The sequence below is a fragment of the Carcharodon carcharias genome, chromosome 15 (assembly GCF_017639515.1).
Source record: "Carcharodon carcharias isolate sCarCar2 chromosome 15, sCarCar2.pri, whole genome shotgun sequence".
Lineage (NCBI taxonomy): Eukaryota > Metazoa > Chordata > Chondrichthyes > Lamniformes > Lamnidae > Carcharodon > Carcharodon carcharias.
Window position 1 is genome coordinate 59728542 of NC_054481.1, and position 18947 is coordinate 59747488.

The 18947-nt window shown below is 43.5% G+C and overlaps 1 protein-coding gene across 10 annotated transcripts in view; it reads left to right on the plus strand.

Annotated features, from left to right (window-relative positions):
• LOC121288670 (trinucleotide repeat-containing gene 6A protein-like) overlaps positions 1–18947 on the plus strand; it is a 184802-nt gene that overhangs the window by 80009 nt on the left and 85846 nt on the right. For 8 of the 10 annotated variants that reach the window (XR_005945407.1, XR_005945408.1, XM_041207375.1 and 5 more), the window contains one exon: positions 1351–1398. The exons of the other annotated variants lie outside the window; for them this stretch is intronic. Coding sequence is in view for 6 of the 8 variants with exons in the window: in XM_041207375.1 (XP_041063309.1) it covers positions 1351–1398 (48 nt within the window). In the remaining 2 variants the exon portion in view is untranslated. The remainder of the gene's footprint in view (positions 1–1350; positions 1399–18947) is intronic. 10 annotated transcript variants of the gene reach the window in all.

The window sequence follows — 18947 nt, forward strand, 5'->3', positions numbered from 1 at the left end:
CACAAATACAGAAGAGATTGCCATCTTTCTCCTTGCCCAGCCCTGTCATGACAATTTAACTTGAATGCTGAGTACTTGTTGCTAAGTGTGCTTGATTTTTTTTACATTTTGGGAAGGACGTGATAGATCAGATTGTAAAAGTAACATTTAAGTTTTAGATGCAAATGGTAAAGAAAGGGATGAATGGGGGTGTAATGTGAGAACTGAAGTATATGTTGGAGTCAATATTGTCATCAAGTTCCTCCTGATATCTGTGCCTGGATCACTAAGTATTTATTAGTATTGAAGCAAATTTATTGAAAATAATCAAAACAAGTTGGCCCAGGAAGGCAGGAATCTTTCAAACATTTGGCAATCTAAGGATCGTGTCCTTCGTACTTAATGCACCAATTGGTGGCTCATCTCTAAGCTGACTTTCTCCTTTGTATTGAAAATATAACTACCGCCCCGCCCCATTATCATTTCAATTGCATAGCCCCTTTAAGAGGTCATTGAAGTTTTCTCATATATTGGATATTAAAGCAGAATGTTTTACGTTTATTTGTTGATATTGTGACTACACAAGCTGTTGACTAATGATTTCTGTTTATTGCTGCCCATTGTGTTAAATTTTCTCATTGGGGTCCTATATCATTAACATGTCAAATATGCTTTCATATTATCTCCTGTGTTTTGTAATCTTAACTCACTGCATACCATGTTAGGGAGAGAATTGACTAGTACATCTGTGTTTTTCAGATGTTGGTTGAGGGATAAATGCAGGCCTAAATATCCTGCTCTTCCATTAATGGGTTGGGATCTTTTGCATCCACCCTCATCTGAAAAAAAGCAGCCCTGACTGTCTTCATAAGTGAATTTAGCCTAGTAGCTCACCAGCCTTTTCACTTGCTCATGCCACATGCAATGGTGAAACAGAACTTCAATGTCACACTCCACTTGTACCTCTTCCTTTTTTTGGGTTTTCCTTCCCATCCCAGAATTCATGTTGTATCGAAGCACTCTCACTTAATTATGTCTGATTCTTGTGATTTGGGCTGCCTTTCGTGAGTTTATTCCTGATAGAAATTGTTGCATTTGAGTGCTGTTAAATGAGTTTGTTTTTCTGCAGTATAGTGCTATTGAGAGCCACTGTCCGGCGCACTTTGTGTTCTGGGACAGCTTCAATTTAAAAGCCACACAATTAGAATTAAGGGTGACTGATAAGCTGGTGGGTAAAATTTTGAAAAATATATTGGTATTTTTATTGTTTTAACTGTGATGAGGGAGAATTCAGTTTTACTCTTTGATCAGGAGTGAACTGAGAATATATTGAACCCTGACACCTTTTATGGTTCTCTTGCTTTTTCTTAGGCATGCCTCCCATTCGGGATTTGGTCAGCCACTCCCCTAACCAGTCAGGTGACTAAAGCTTTATATTTTCTTTCCATTCTCTTTTTCCTTCTGTCTTCCCGTCCATTCCCTTCCTTTCTGTAACTATCTCACTGTGGCTTGATTTTGCACTCCCTGAAAAACGAGGAGATTGTGTCAGTGATTGTTCACGTAATATCTGCTGGTTTGCTTGTGCTTACTGACTGGGGATATAGGTTGAGTTCAGCCAGCTTGCTTTACTTCCTGGCGTGTCTGTTGTGTTTTATGTTTGATGGTGTTAACAGACTTGCATGTCTCTCTGAAGTGTCTTTTATGTGGCTTAGGTGCAATTTTAAAAGCTTTTCCTGTTGTACATGCATCTAATGAGTAATATCAGATCTCATGTAGACTTGATTGTCAGGGACCCTCCATGTGCATCTGTACAGGAATAGCATTGTTATTTTTAAAACTCGGTCATCTGCGTTACAAGGCCCACCTGGGCTAAGAATGGTGCTAATTTTTGTGTTCATTTGGAGTCTTACAGAATGCTAATATTGTGATCAGACTTCTCCTGTGCTATTAAATGATGCACTTCTCATTTAAAAAACATTTTAGAGCTATTGTGAGGAGCTCTCTTCCCCATTGCATGCCCTCTCTTGCACAAAAACCACAGCCCTCTGTAGAAATGCCCACGTTGAAGCGTCTTGGTAGGAAGTGTGCACACATTTAAATCAATTTTCCCATCAATCTGCAGATACTTCAAGTTAATGATATTAGGGTAGTGATTTATGATTTTTCCACCAATAGGGTAGCAACACTAATGCAGCTTTCAGGACTTGCAGTAAAGGAGGGGGAGTTAGTGGGGAGAGAAATTTAAGTGCATATAAGTCTAAGTCTGAGTTGTCTGGGCTTTCAAAGGGGGCTGTAGTCCAGTTCTATGACATGACACAGAAACTGAACCTACTTCCATGTCCCTAACATTTCTTTTTGAAGAAGGTGCAGTGAGCTTTCTGTGATCAGAATAATTTTAGTTCATGATTTTACTTCCACACTCTTAAAACTTTTCATGTTTGTTTTTGGGTAGGCGCATAGTGATCTATTTCCATCTAATCCTTAAGATTAATTTATAGTCTTTCTGTATTCCCAATTTCAAGTTGTTTCTGGGGAAAACTGTGTGGAAACTTAAGCTTGCATCATTCCCTCATGAGGCGAAGCCTCCATTTAAGAGAAAACTGCAAAATTTTGTAGCTGTGCAGTATCTGAATGTTGTGGTTCTGATTGATCTCTGCATTTTCAGTTTTCCAGTGTCCACTATTTCCCTCAAATTCTGTAATTGAGCACTACTGCACCAATCAGCAAGCAAAGAGGGGTCCAAGACTCAGTTATTAAAGTGTAGATAGATAACTTTATAGTGTTATAAATTAGAGGTCCATCCCGACCGCGATTTCACACTGGCTGGCCAATTAACTGCCAGCAAGTGTGAAGTTTGCGCTGAAATGCTCAGTGCTGCCTGGGGGGGTGGGGGAGGGCGGGCACACGAACAGGGGAGAAAGCTCATCGTGAGTGAGACACAGCCATAGTGAGTGTGGGTATTGGCAATTTTGGTGCACAGGGCAAGGGGTGCTCTTTGCATTTTTTCCTTTGCTATCCAACTTCTTAAATCTTCAGCGAGTGGTGTTGCCCTGCTGCAGCAGTAGAGGCTAGAAGGGAAAGGAATGATTGGGTAAGTAGTGGGTAAGGTCGGGTAAGTATTTAATACTTTCATCACTTATAGTTTAAGGTCTTTTTATGGTTTATAGTTTGTATATTCTGTAGTAACGAGGATCAGGAAAGAAGGACCCTAGAGTAATTGATTTAAAAGGTTTAATTTAAAGGGATAAGTCATGGCAGGTGAGCTCAAAGCGATGGTGTGCTCCTCATGTGCCATGTGGGAAGCTGGGAACGTTTCCAGCGCCCGGGACCAGCATGTGTGCAGGAAGTGTGTCCAGCTGTAGCTCCTGGAAGCTTGGGTTTCAGAGCTGGAACGGCGTCTGGGGACACTGTGGAGCATCGGCCAGTCTGAGTGCATTGTGGATAGCACATTTAGAGAGGTAGTCACCCCGCAGATGAAGGGACTTGAGGAAAGAAGGGAATGGGTGATCACCAGGCAGTCCAAGAGAAACAGGGAGGTAGTTCAGGAGTCCTCTGGGGCCCCGCTCACAAATCTGTATTCCATTTTGGAGGCTGATGAGGGCACTGGTTCCTCCAGGGAGTGCAGACAAAGCCAAGCTTCTTGCACCACAAGCAGCCTGTCTATATAGGAGAGGAGGAAGAGCAAAAGTAATAGGGGATTCTATAGTCAGGGGAACAGATAGGTGCTACTGTGGCCGTCAATGTGACTCCAGGATGGTGTGTTGCCTCCCTGGTGCCAGGGTTCGGGATGTCACTGAACGGCTGCAGGTCATCCTGAAGGAGGAGGGTGATAAGGCAGAGGTCATGGTACATGTTGGTAGCAATGATGTGGGTAGAAAGAGGGATGAGGTCTTGTATCAAGAATTCAGGGAGTTAGGCAGTAGACTAAAAAGCAAGACCTATCGGGTTGTATTCTCTGGATTACTCCCAGTGCCATGTGCTAGTGAGCTGAGAAATAGGAGAATAGCGCAGATGAATACATGGCTTAAGAGTTGGTGCAGGAGGAAGGGTTTTAGATTCCTGGATCACTGGGACCATTTGTGGGGAAAGTGGCACTTGTACAATCAGGACGGTCTACATCTGAACCAGAGCGGGACTAACATCCTTGTGGGCACGTTTGCTAGTACTGTTGGGAGGAGTTTAAACTAATTTGGCAGGGGGAGGGGACACAGAATGTTAGCAGAATAGGGACACATCATACTACAGTAAAACAATCAAGTCAGAGGGAGTACAGCTGCATTAAGTTTCAAGGGAGTAAGGCAAGGCTGGATGGCCTCTACTTTAATGCCAGGAGTATTACAGGTAAAACGGATGAGTTAAGGGTGAGGATTGACACGTGGAATTGTGATAAAGTAGTCATCACTGAGACATGGTTGAGGGAGGGGTAAGATTGGCAGCTCAACATTCCAGGATAAAGAATCTTCATGTGAGACAGGGGAGTGGGTAAAAGAGGAGGAGGCATTGCATTATTAGTTAAGGAGTCAGTTACTGCAGAAAGGAGAGATGATATCTTGGAGGGGGCATTGAATGAAGCTTTGTGGGTAGAGCTTAGGAATAAAAAAAGGGCAGTCACGTTGTTAGGTGTTTATTATAGACCCCCAGATAGTCAGTGGGAAATTGAGGAGCAAATATGGGCACAATTTGCGGAGGCATGTAAAAACAATAACAACAGGGTAATTATATTAGGTGATTTCAACTTTCCCAACATTAATTGGGATAGACATAGTGTTAAGGGCTTGGATGGAGTGGATATCTTGAAATGTGTACAGGAGAACTTTTTAGGTCAATATGTGGAGGGTCCAACAAGGGACGACACAGTGCTGGACCTAATTTTGGGGAATGAAGCCGGACAGGTGGCTGAGGTGGTGGTGGGGGAGCATTTTCGTGACAGTGACCACAACATGGTACAATTTAAGTTTGTTATGGGCAAAGAAATAGACAAGTTGCAAAAAAATGTTTTGGACTGGGGGAGAGTGGATTTTAGTAAAATAAGGCAGGATCTGGCCTAGGTAGTCTGTGAGCAGCTACTTGTAGGGAAATCTACAGAGGAGCAGTGGGAGGTCATGCCTAACAAATTTGATTGAATTTTTTGAGGAGGTGGCCAAGTGTGTAGACGAGGGTAGTGCAGTTGATGTAGTTTATATGGATTTCAGCAAAGCTTTTGACAAGGTCCTACAATGAGAGATTTATGTTGAAGGCAAATGCACATGGGACCACAGGGTAGTTTGAAGAGGTAGATTCAAAATTGGCTTAGATGTAGGAGGCAGAGGGTGATGACAGAAAGATGCTTTATTGACTGGAAGCCGGTGTCCAGTGGTGTACTACAGGGATCTGTGCTGGGTCCCCTATTACTCGCCATTTATACAAACGACATAGATGACCATGTGGGGGGGAGGATTAGTTAGTTTGCGGATGACGCAAAGATTGGCCGGGTGGTTAACAGCGTGACATTAGTCGTCTCAATTTCTCTGCTCCTCTCACCAATTCTAATCTGTCTCTCTCTGAACTTAATGCACTCCGTTCTCTCAGGTCCAACCCCAACATTGTCATCAAACCCGCTGACAAGGGTGGTGCTGTTGTTGTCTGGCGCACTGACCTCTACCTCATGGAGGCTGAGCGTCAACTCGCAGACACTTCCTCCTACCTCTCCCTGGACCATGACCCCACCACTGAACATCAAGCCATTGTTTCCAGGACTATTACTGACCTCATCTCCTCTGGAGATCTTCTTCCCACAGCTTCCAACCTGATATCGCCCAACCTCAGACGGCCTGCTTCTACCTCCTACCCAAAATCCACACACAGAACTGTCCCGGTAGACCGATCGTGTCATCCTGTTCCTGCCCCACGGAATTCATTTCTTGTAATCTTGACTCACTTCTCTCTCCCCTTGTCCAGTCCCTTCCCACCTACATCCGTGATTCCTCTGACACTTTACGTCACATCAACGATTTCCAGTTCCCTGGCCCCAACCGCTTCCTCTTCACCATGGACGTCCAATCCCTCTACACCTCCATCCCCCATCAGGATGGTCTGAGGGCCCTTAGCTTCTTCCTCGAACAGAGGTCTGAACAATCCCCAACCACCACTACTCTCCTCCGTCTGGCTGAACTTGTTCTCACACTGAACAATTTCTCCTTTAACTCCTCTCACTTCCTCCAAATAAAAGGTGTGGCTATGGGTACCCACATGGGCCCCAGCTATGCCTGTCTCTTTATGGGATATGTGGAACATTCCTTGTTCCAGTCCTACTCTGGCCCCCTCCCACAACTCTTTCTCCGGTACATTGATGATTACTTTGATGCTGCTTCATGCTCTCGTCGGGACTTGGAAAAATGTATTAATTTTGCTTCCAATCTCCATCCCTCCATCATTTTCACATCGTCCATCTCTGACACTTCCCTTCCCTTCCTTGACCTCTCTGTCTCAATTTCTGGTGATAGACTGTCCACCAATATCCATTACAAGCCTACCGACTCCCACAGCTATCTTGACTACAGCTCCTCACACCCAGCTTCCTGTAAGGACTCCATCCCATTCTCTCAGTTCCTTCGCCTCCATCGCATTTGTTCTGATGATGCTACCTTCAAAAACAGTTCCTCTGACATGTCCTCCTCCTTCCTTAACCGAGGTTTTCCACCCATGGTAGTTGACAGGGCCCTCAACCGTGTCCGGCCCATCTCCCGCGCATCCTCCCTCCCAGAAACATGATAGGGTCCCCCTTGTCCTCGCATCACCCCACCAGCCTCCGCATTCAAAGGATCATCCTCCGCCATTTCCGCCAACTCCAGCACGATTCCACCACCAAACACATCTTCCCTTCACCCCTCCGGTGGCATTCCATAGGGATCGTTCCCTCCAGGACACCCTGGTCCACTACTCCATCACCCCCTACTCCTCAACCCCTACCTATGGCACCTCCCCATGCCCACGTAAAAGATGCAACACCTGCCCCTTCACTTCCTCTCTCCTCACCGTCCAAGGGCCCAAACACTCCTTTCAAGTGAAGCAGCATTTCACTTTCATTTCCCCCAACTTAGTCTATTGCATTCGTTGCTCCCAATGCGGTCTCCTCTACATTGGAGAGACTAAACGTAAACTGGGCGACTGCTTTGCAGAACACCTGCGGTCTGTCCGCAAGAATGACCCAAACCTCCCTGTCGCTTGCCATTTTAACACTCCACCCTGTTCTCTTGCCCACATGTCTGTCCTTGGCTTGCTGCATTGTTCCAGTGAAGCCCAACGCAAACTGGAGGAACAGCACCTCATCTTCCGAATAGGCACTTTACAGCCTTCTGGACTGAATATTGAATTCAACAATTTTAGATCTTGAACTCCCTCCTCCATCCCCACCCCCTTTCTGTTTCTTCCCCCTTCCTTTTGTTTATTCCAATAATTTTTATAGATTTTTCTTTTCCCACCTATTTCCATTACTTTTAAATCTTGTAAGCCTTGCTAGTCTTTCCACCCCACCCCCACCAGAGCTGTTCCTTGAGTGCCCTGCCCTCCATTCTTAATTAGCACATTCGTTTAGATAATATTACCACCTTCAACACCTCTTTGTTTCTTTGTCTGTGACATCTTTTGATTATCTGCTCCTATCACTGCTTGCTTGTCCCTACAACCACACCCACCCCCCCCCCCCACTTCTCTCCAGCTTAAACCAGCTTATATTTCATCCGTCTCCAAATATTCACTCGGTTCTGTTGAAGGGTCATGAGGACTCGAAACGTCAACTCTTCTCTGTCGATGCTACCAGACCTGCTGAGTTTTTCCAGGTAATTCTGTTTTTGTTTTGGATTTCCAGCATCTGCAGTTTTTTTTTTTCTCTTGGTTAACGGAGAGGTTGTGTGTCTTGGGCTATAGGAAGATATAGATGGGATGGTCAAATGGGTAGATAAGTGGCAGATGGAATTTAACCCTGAAAAGCGTGAGGTGATACACTTTGGAAGGAGTAATTTGACAAGGAAGTATTCAATGAACGGCATGACACTAGGAAGTTCTGAGGAACAAAGGGACCATGGCGCGTGTGTCCATAGATCTCTGAAGGCGGAGGGGCATGTTAATGGTGTAGTGCAAAAGGCATATGGGACACTTGCTTTTATCAATCGCATTGATTACAAAAGTAGGGAGCTCATGTTGGAGTTGTATAGAGCCTTGGTGAGGCCGCAGCTGGAGTACTGTGTGCAGTTCTGGCCATCACATTATAGGAAGGATGTGATTGCACTGGAGGGGGTGCAGAGGAGGTTCACCAGGATGTTGCCTGGGATGAAACATTTAAGTTATGAAGAGAGGTTGGATGGACTTGGGTTGTTTTCGTTGGAGCAGAGAAGACTGAGGGTGACCTGACTGAGGTGTACAAGAATTATGAGGGGCATGGACAGGGAGGATAGGGAGCAGCTGTTCCCCTTCGTTGAAAGGTCAGTCATAAGGGGACATAAGGTTTAGGGGGGATGTGAGGAGAAACATTTTTACCCAGAGGGTGGTGACGGTCTGGAATGCGCTGCCTGGGAGGGTGGTGGAGGCGGGTTGCTTCACATCCTTTAAAAATTACCTGGATGAGCACTTGGCACTTCATAACATCCCAGGCTATGGGCCAAGTGCTGGTAAATGGGATTAGGTAGGTAGGTCAGGTGTTTCTCGTGTAGGTGCAGAATCGATGGGCCGAAGGGCCTCTTCTGCACTGAGAGATTATGATTTTGTTCAGATTTACAAACACAACCTATTTGCTCTTTACTGCGAGTGACACCATCTCACCTCTTGATTGAATTAGTAAATTGTAATTTTCCAAAGATTCTCTTTGATTTTTGTGTTGGAGTATGCCATTAATCTGTGCGCTGTTTGGGAGGGTGTAGCTAGCATGTTGTAGTGAAACTGTACAGGAAAGTGAACATACTAAGTCGATTCACAATGGTCAATTCTCCATGTTGATTTGGCAATAGATATTCCCACCTGACTTCAACGTGAGTGAACATGCCAATCAATAAACAGTTTAGAACTTCCTGATAACCATGTGTGGGTTGTGGGGCTGGTTGATAGCAATGCTTGGCCTGAATGTTGACTTAGGTCAGCAGTGGTCAGCCTGCTCTCCACATGAAGACAAAATTTAATACCATTCCTGGCCCAGGTGGACCTTGTAATGCAGATGACATTTAGTTTTAAAATTAACTTAATGCTATCCCTTTACAGATGCACACTGAGGATCCCTGGCAATCAAGACTAAATGAGGTCTGATATTACTCATTAGGTGCACATAGGTGCAGTAGTGTTCCTATGAAGAAAAACTGAGTATTATTCTCTGCATTTATTCATTTTCCTTTTATGATGTATTTTGCTGTAATACTGCACCATAATTACCTTATGCATGGAAAGCTTACTTGATCTGATTCTCCTGAGAGGCTTTGGCAATTTAATGGCAGGTTTGGATGGAATTAGAACAATTATGTGTTGGCACATGATTGAAACCATGGAGGTTGTCCCTAGTAATTACCAGTAAGCTTCCTGTGGCCTCTCTCCTACAATCAAGGCAAGCTTGACTTATGCAGCTGATGGATTAGAAACACTGAGTACCCTCATTTTGAAACCATCCTAGCCATCACCTTGAAAGCAGAGAAAATTCATCCAAGCACTGCATTAAATAGTAGCAAAGTTTTAAATGTTACCTGCCATCAATCAGGTAATGGAGTAGTGGTTGGCGAGGAAGAAGAGAGAAAGTAAACACTGCCTTGGAACCCTCTGGGTTATTTTGATTTGAAAAACACCACCTTTTTAAAAATACATGGAGAGCAGAAGCCATCCACTTCTTTTTGGTGGCATGTTTTGTGGTTAAGGGAAGAAAAGGAAAGACATAAATTGGCATGAATTCTGGGTGAAGTCCAGTTGAAATGTTCCATTGTTTTCAATTAGCTATGGTGTGTTGACTGAATTCATAAATCACAGACTGTACAATTTAGAATGCAATGGATAGGATACCTTTAGGTCAACACCAACATAAAGGAACCTAGTACCACAAGCCAGCATTCTTGTAAAGATCATAATATGGAGGCTTAGGGCCTATTCAGACTTCTATACAGCCAAAGTGAGCAATGAGCAAAAAGTGGCAAAATTCTGTAAGATCCATCTATTATAATCACAGTTTGTATTTCCTGAACTTTCATGAGACACTGGGTTTTGTTCCCTACCCCCCAAGTTGAATTCCTGCCTGTATATGATCTACTATTTTGGAGGTTCACTGGTGGTTCTACTTGGAAGAAAGAAAATATATTCTCTAGCTGTAGCGAAAGATCCTGGAACCCAGTATCAGATTTCTCAGACCAGCTCAGAGAAATTGGCAAGGCTAAAACCTGACTGGTATCCATGGAGATGCTGGAGATTGCCAGCAATTCATTCTGATTCTTATTGTTTACTCTGCATATATATAATTAACCTGTTTGAGACCTGCACCAAAATCCAAGCATTAAATGAGTTTTAGGTGAAGTAGGGTGGAAGGAGGCTCATATGGTGCATTAATAGAGACACGGACCACTTGGGCCAAATGGCCTGCTTCTAAGAACACAACATGAATAGACCATTCAGCCCTTTGGGCCTGCTCTGTCACGCAGTGATAATGGCTGTTCTACCTCAGCTACATCACCCTGTAGTGTCCCCAATTCCTCTGAGTCCCTTCATAGCCAAAAATCCATTGATCTACGATTCGAACATACCCAACATCTGAGCAATGACAGCTCTCTCTTGTAGAGTATTCCAAAGGTTCACGATGCATTGAGTAAAAACATTTCTCCTCATCCCAGTCATAAGTAACCAACCCCATATTCTGAGAGTAGGACGTCTATTTCTGGACTCAATCAGACAGGGGAAACATTCTCCCAGCATCTATTCTGTCAAACCCTTTATTAACTTTGTGATTCACGAAGATTCATTCTTTTAAATGAGAAGGTATATAGGTCGATTATACTCAAACTCTCCTCTTAGGGCAGTACCCTCATCCCAGAAATCAGTCCAATGAACATTAGTTGCACTCCCTCTAAGGCATGTATACCTTTCCTTAGATAAGGAGACCAAAATGATGCACTAAACTCCAGGTGTGGTCTCACTAAGGCCCTAACTATTGCAGTCAGACTTCTTTGTTTTTAGCCTTTAGTGCAAAGTGGAAATGGAGTAGATTATACATGCCATTTGCTTTCCAAATTGCTTGCTGTACCTGCATGTAGACTTTGTGATTTGTGTTCAAGGACTTGCAGATTCCTCTGAATACCAACAATTCCACGTCTCTTGCCATTTTAAAAGATATTCTATTGTCTATTTTTCCAACCCAGATGGTGGCTTAATTCTATTGTCACTGGACTAGTAATCCAGAGGCTCAGGCTAATACCCTGGGCACATGGGCTCAAATTCCATCATGGCAGCTGGTGGAATTTAAACTCAATTTGTAAACGCTGGAGTTAAAAAGCTAGTCTCAGTTATGACCATGAAGTCATTGCAATTGTTGTAAAAACCCATGTCGTTCACTAATGTCCTTAAGGGAAGGAAATCTACCATCCTTACTTGGTCTGGCCTACATGTGACTCCAGACTCTCAGCAATGGGGTTGGATCTTAAATGCCCTCTGAAAAGGCCAAGCAAGCTACTCCATTGTATCAAACTGCTACGCGGTCTAAAAAGAATGAAACCGGACGGACCCCCCAGCATCAACCCACCATCAACAACAGCAGTAAAACCAGCTCTGTCAACTCTGCAAAGTCCTCCCTACTAACATCCGGGGCTTGTTCCAAAATTGGGAGAGCTGCCCCACAGGCAAGTCAGCATCCCCACCTCTGGGTATGTCCTGTCCCACTGGCAGGAAGGACCCATCAGAGGTGGCAGCACAGTTGGGAAGGAGTTGCCCTGGGAGTCCTCAACATTGACTCTGGACCCCTTATAGTCTCATGGCATCAGATCAAACATGCTGGTTACCACTTACCACCCCACTTCAGCTGATGAATCAGTTCTCTTCCATGTTGAATACCAATTGGAAGATCCACCAAGGGTGCTCAGAGCTCAAAATGTGCTCTGGGTGGGTGACTTCAATGTCCATCACCAAGAGTAGCTTAGTAGTAGTACAACTGACCAAGGTGGCCTAGGCCTAAAGGACATAGCTAGCAGACTGAATCTGCGGCAGATGGTGAGGGAATCAACAAGAGGGAAAAAACTACTTGACCTCGTCCTCATCAACCTACCTGTTGCATGTGCATCTGTGTATGACAGTATTGGTAGGAGTGACCCACTGTACAGCCCTTGGGGAGACAAAGTGCCACCTTCACATTGAGGGTATTCTCCATTGTGTTGTGTGGCATGACCATCGTGCTAGATGGGATAGATTTTGAACAGATCTAATAGCTCAGAACTGGGCATACATGAGGCACTGTGGGCCATCAGCAGCAGCAGAATTGTATTCGACCACAATCTGTAACCTCATGGCCCGGCATGTTCCCCGCTCTACCATTACCATCAAGCCAGGGGTTCGACCCTGGTTCAATGAAGAGTGCAGGAGGATGTGCCAGGAGCAGCACCAGGCATACTTAAAAAATGAGGTGTCAACCTGGTGAAGCTATAAAACAGGACTACTTGCATGTCAGACAGTGGAAGCAGCATGTGATAGTCCGAGCGAAGTGATCCCACAACCAACAGGTCGGATCTAAACACTCCAGTCCTGCCACATCCAGTTGTGAATGGTGGTGGACAATTAAACAACTTGCTGGAGGCAGAGTATCCACAAACATCCCCACCATCAAATGGGGGAGCCCAGCACATCAGTGCAAAAGACAAGGCTGAAGCATTTGTAGCCATCTTCAGCTGGAAGCACCGGGTGGATGATCCATCTTGGTTTCTTGAGGTCCCCAGCATCACAGATGCCAGTCTTGCACCAATTCGATTCACTCCACATGATACCAACATACAACAAAAGGCATTGGATAACGCAAAGGCTATGGGCCCTAACAACATTCTGGCAATAAGATTGAAGTCCTGTGCTCCAGAATTAGCCACACCCCTAGCCAAACTGTTCCAGTACAGCTACAACACTGGCATATACCCCGCCATTTGGAAAATTGCCCGGTTATGTCTATCCACAAAATGCAAAACAAATCCAACCTGGCCAATTACTGCCCCAATCAGTCTATTCTCGATCATTAACAAAGTGATGGAACGGTTCATCGACAGTGCTATCAGGCAGCATTTAAGCAGCAATAATCTGCTCACTGATGCTCAGTTTGGTTTCCACTAGGGCTAGTTCGCTCCTGATCTCATTGCAGCCTTGGTTCAAATATGGGCAAAAGAGCTGACCTCGAGGTGAGTGACTTCCCTTGACATCAAGTCCACTTTTGACAGTAAGGCATCAAGGAGCCTGAGCAAAACTGGAGTCAGTGGGAATCGGCGGGGGGCGGGAACTTTCTGCTGGTTGAAGTCATACCCTAGCACGATGGAAGATAATTGTGGTTGTTGGAGGTCAATCATTTCCACCCTGGGACATGGCTACAGGTAACGCCCAAGGCCCCATCTATCTTCAGCTGCTTCATCAATGGCCTTCCCTCCATCATAAGGTCAGAAGTGCGGAAATTGGCTGATGATTGCACAATGTTCACCATTCCTCACTCCACTGATACTGAAGCAAACCGAGTCCATATGCAGCAAGACCTGGTCAACACTTAGAGGCTTGGGCTGATAAAGTGGCAAGTAACATTCATACCACACAAGTGTCAGGCAATGACTTTCTCCAACAAGAGACAATATAACCATCTCCTATGACATTGAATAGCATTACCATTGCTAAGTCCACCCCATCAACATTCTGGGGGTTACCATTGACCGAAAAATGAACTGGACTAGCCACATAAATGCTGTGGCTACAAGAGCCGGTCAGAGACTAGGAATTCTGCGGCAAGTAACTTGCCTTCTGACTCCCCAAAGCCTGTCATCCATCTGCAAGGCACGAGTCAGGAGTGTGATGGAATATTGTCCACTTGTCTGGATGAGTGCGGCTCCAACAACTCAAGAAGCTCAACATCATCCAAGACAAAGCAACTTGTTTGGTACCCCGCCCACTACCTTCAACATTCACTCTGTCCATGGGCACCAATGCACAGTGGCAGCAGTGTGTTCCATTTACAAGATTCACTGCAGCAACTCACCAAACTTCCTTTGACAGCACCTTCCATACCCGTGACCTCTACCACCTAGAAGGATAAGAGCAGCAGATGCATGGAATTCCACCACATGCAAGTTCCCCTCCAAGCCCCACAACATCGAGACGTGGAACTATATTGCTGTTCCTTCACTCGCTGAGTCAAAATCCTTGAACTTGCTTCCTAATAGCACTGTGGATGTTCCTAGAACACATGGACTGCAGCGGTTCAAGAAGGTGGCTCACTACCGCACATCTCATGAATGATGTGAAAAAAAAGACAACTTTGCATTTCTTTACATTCTATTTCATCTGCCATGTTCTTGCCAGTAACTTTTAATATTTATTATCATTTTGCAGATTCTTTGCGCTCCATTCTCTCAACTTACTTTTGCTAGTTTTGTATCAGCAACAAACTTGGATACATTACATTCAATCCCATTAATCTAAGCTATTGCTATAAATTGTAAATACCTGAGGCCCAACACAGAGCCTTACGGTACCCCATTCGTTAGTCTTATCAATGATTTCTTTATTCTTACTGCTTTTTGTCTGTTAACCCGTTCTCAATCCATGCTAATATGTTACCTCCAATCCCAAGAGCCCTAACTTTGTATAACAACCTCTTGTACAACACCCTATTGAATGCTTTTTGAAAATCCAAGTACGTTGCATTCATTGGTTTCCCCCTCCACCACCTTAGATACGACCTCAAAAACTCAATAGATTTGTCAAACACTATTTCCCTTTCATAAATCTGCGTTAACTCTGCCCAGTCATATGATGATTTTCTAAGTGCCCTATTATTGTGTCCTTAATAATGGATTCTAGCATTTTCCCTACCAATGATGTCAGGTTAACTGGTCTGTAGTTCCCTTTTTTCTTTCTCCCTCCTTTCTGGCATAGCAGTTTTATGTTTAAGATATTCCAAACCACTTTTAAGTCAAAGAGAATACCTTCACTCTCTTTGTGAATACCTCTTTTAAAACCCTAAGGTGCAGACCATCAAGTTCAGGAGATTTGTCAGCTTTAAGTTTTATTAATTTCTCCAGTATACTTGGTTTCCAATTACTTCTGGAATATTTTGTATATTTTGTGCTTTGGAGACAGTTACAAAGTATTTATTTCATGCCTTTGTCACTTACTTTCTCCACATTATAATTCCCCACGTCTCTAAGGCACGCTTATTTTCGCTAATCTCTTTTTTACATACATATAGAGGTCTTTTGACTTTGTCTCTATCTGCCTTACTTTCGTTACCTATGTTCTCTTTCCCTATCAGTTTATTTATTGTCCTTTGCTATATTTTAAAATCCTCCCAATCCCCAAGTTAACTCCCCTTTTGGCAACATTATAAGCCTCTTCCCTTTGATCAAATACTATCTTCACTTGTTGGCCACAGATGGACCACGTTTGCATGTGGGGTTTTTATTCCCTAGGGGAATATATAATCTTTGCCAATTATGAATTAACTCTTTAAAACTTTGTTCATTTCCAATCATACCTTTTAATCTAATTTCCCAAATTATCGTAGCCAGCTTGTCCCTCATACCTATGCAGTTTTGTTTTAAGATTTAAGATCCTAGTTTTGAACTTAACTAGACCTTTCTCAAAAGCAATATTAACTTTACTGTTTCATTATTCCTCAGATGCTTGTTTACAACAAGGTCATTCATTAACACACTCTCATTGTACAAAAGTAAACCTGAAATAACCTGTTCCTTGACATACAGAGCCAGAAAACTGTCCAGATGCATTCTATGAACTCGTTCCCCCATGCTATTACTGCAAATTTGGTTTGCCTAGTTTATATAAAGATTAAAGTTCTCCATGATTACCATGTTATCCTTGTTACATGCACCTCTATTTTTCTGATTTATACTTTACCTGATACTACAACTACTGTTAACGACATATAAACCACTTCCAACATTGTTTTCTGCCCCTTGTTTCTTAGTTCCACCTAAACTGATCCTACATATTGATTTTTTGAGCTGAGACCCTTTCTCTCTATTGTCTTTATTCCATCCTTTATTAGCCCGGCAGCTCGTCTTATTTTTTCTTTTTGCCTGCATCTTCTAAAGATGAGGCACCCTGGAACATTTAAATCCCAACCTTGGTCAGTCTGCATTGACCTATCCATAATGGCTATTAGATCAAATCTACAAAAGGCCCTTGTTTGTTTGCAAGTTCAATCTGCTCACATAATAACAAATATATGAAGGGTATTTTTGAGCATTAAACATGCATCCTGTTAAAATGGTAAACACTGTACTGTGCATTCTGATGATAAAATTTAAGTGCACAAAATTTAATTTACCAGATCTCTCAGAATTAACAGCAGGAAGGTGGATTCAGGAAAGGATAAATCCAATAACAGAAATATTGGAAGATGTGAGCAGAAGAGTGATTTGGGTAAAAATCAGCAAAGTGGATCAAGAAGGGACAGAGAGCTTGAAGTTAATAGAGCATAAGCGACATCAGGAAAAAGCAGAAAAATTGAAGCTACAAGCATTGCATTTTTGAAAACTGTTTAAATGATATATTTTTAAAATATTTGTCTGTGGGATATGGGCATCACTGGTTAGGCCAGCATTTATTGCCTATCCTAATTGTCCTTGAGAAGGTGGTGGTGAACTGCCTTCTTGAACCACTGCGGTCCATGCAGTCCAAAATAGTGGGAAAGTAAGTTGCAATGAATAAATAAGAAATTTACAAATGGTTAGGTGAATGGGCCAACATTTAGCAGATGGAGTTTAATGTGGATAAGTGTGAGGTTATCCATTTTGGTCGGAAGAATAAAAAGGCGACTTATTATTTAAATGGAAAGAAACTTCAGTGCAGAGGGATCTGGGTGCCCTCGTGCATGAATTGCTGAAAGCTAGTATGCAGGTGCAGCAGGTAATAAGGAAGGCAAATGGAATTTTGGCATTTATTGCTAAAGGAATAGATTATGAAAATAGGGAAGTGTTGTTGCAACTGAACAAGGCATTGGTGAGACTGCACCTGGAGTACTGTACATCGTTTTGGTCCCCTTACTTGAGGAAGGATGTAGTTGCATTGGAGGTGGTTCAGAGGAGGTTCACTAGATTGATTCCAGAGAAGCAGGGCTTGTCTTATGAGGAGAAATCGAGCAATTCAGGCCTATACTCGCTAGAGTTTAGAAGGATGAGAGGAGATCTAATTGAGGTATATAAGATGCTAAAGGGGATAGACAAATTAGACATGGAGCAGATGTTTCCCCTTGTGGGACATTCTAGGACGAGAGGCCAGAGTTTTAGACTAAGGGGTGGTAATTTTAAATCAGAGCTGAGGAGGAATTACTTTTCTCAAAGGGTCGTGAATCTGTGGAAATCACTACCTCAGAGTGCAGTGGATGCCAGGATGCTGAATGAAGTTGAGGAGGTAGAGAAATATTTAATTAGTAAGAGGTTGAAAGGTTATGGAGAGAAGGTGGGAAATTGCAGTTGAGGCCGAAATTAGATCAGCCATGACTGTATTGAATGGCGGGGCAGGCTTGAGGGGCTGAATTGCCTACTCCTGTTCCTTGTTCTTATGTGGTGTAGGTGTTAGGGAGGGAGTTCCAGAATTTTGCCCTAGTGAAGGAACGGTGATATATTTCTAAGTCAGAATGGTGATTGGCTTGGAGGGGAACTTGCAGGTGGTGGTGTTCCCATGTGTCTGCTGCCCTTGTCCTTCTGCATGGTAGTGGTCGTGGGTTTGGAAGATGCTGTCTAAAGGAGGCATGGTGAGATCCTGCAGTCCATCTTCCAGATGGTGCACACTGCTGCCGCGGGAGGGAGTGAGTGTTTGTGGATGTGGTGCCAATCAAGCGAGTTGTTTTTTCCTGGATGATGTCGGGCTTCTTGAATGTTGTTGGAGCTGCGTTCATCCAGGCAAATGGAGGGCATTCCATCACACTTCTGACTTGTGGTCTTGTAGTTGGTGGGCAGGCTTTGGGGAGTTAGGAGGTGAGTTACTCGCTGTGGGATTCCGAGCCTCTGACCTGCTCTTGTAGCCACAGTAATTTATGTGGCTAGTTCAGTTGAGTTTCTGGTCAATGGTAACCCCCATTATGATAGTGGGGGATTCAGCAATGGTATGCTGAATTGAATGCCATGGGGCAAAAATACTGTTCATACTTGGATATTTTACTTCAGGCAAAAAGAGGTAATAATCCTGCAATAGCTAATGGTGTCCCTAAAGTGGCAGCTTGTACCTGGAGGTGGAATCGAGCAATTTAAAACTTTTGAAAATAGTTTGTAAAATTTGACAGTTTCAATGTACAAATGTTTTGCAGCCAGAGGTTTATATTTACAAAAAATATGATTAGATGCTTTAGATTTCAATATCCATTGAGATGGCTGAACCTTGGTGAATGGTTATGTTGTAGCGCGTGGTGAATGGGCACTAGTCTGCTGAAGAAACAGGAGCTCTGTACAGTTATCCTGCTATTAACCTTTATCCCACTGCATATTTCATACTTTGGTACACTGTATAACCTTAACCCTGCTGAAGACAGTAATTTATAGAAAACTTGGCAGTTTAAATAAAGTATTTTACATAAATTATTAGAATATGTAACCCTTACAACAAAGGGCTAATGAAGCTTATATTAATGGTCCCCTTCTTCCAAGTACTGTCCCCTCCTTCAAATCTGCCATAATCACCCCTCTCCTCAAAATGTAGCCCTTGGCCCTTCTGCCCTTGCAAATTGTTTTCCCCATCTCCAACATCCCTTTCCTCTCAACTCCTTAAACATGTTGTTGGCT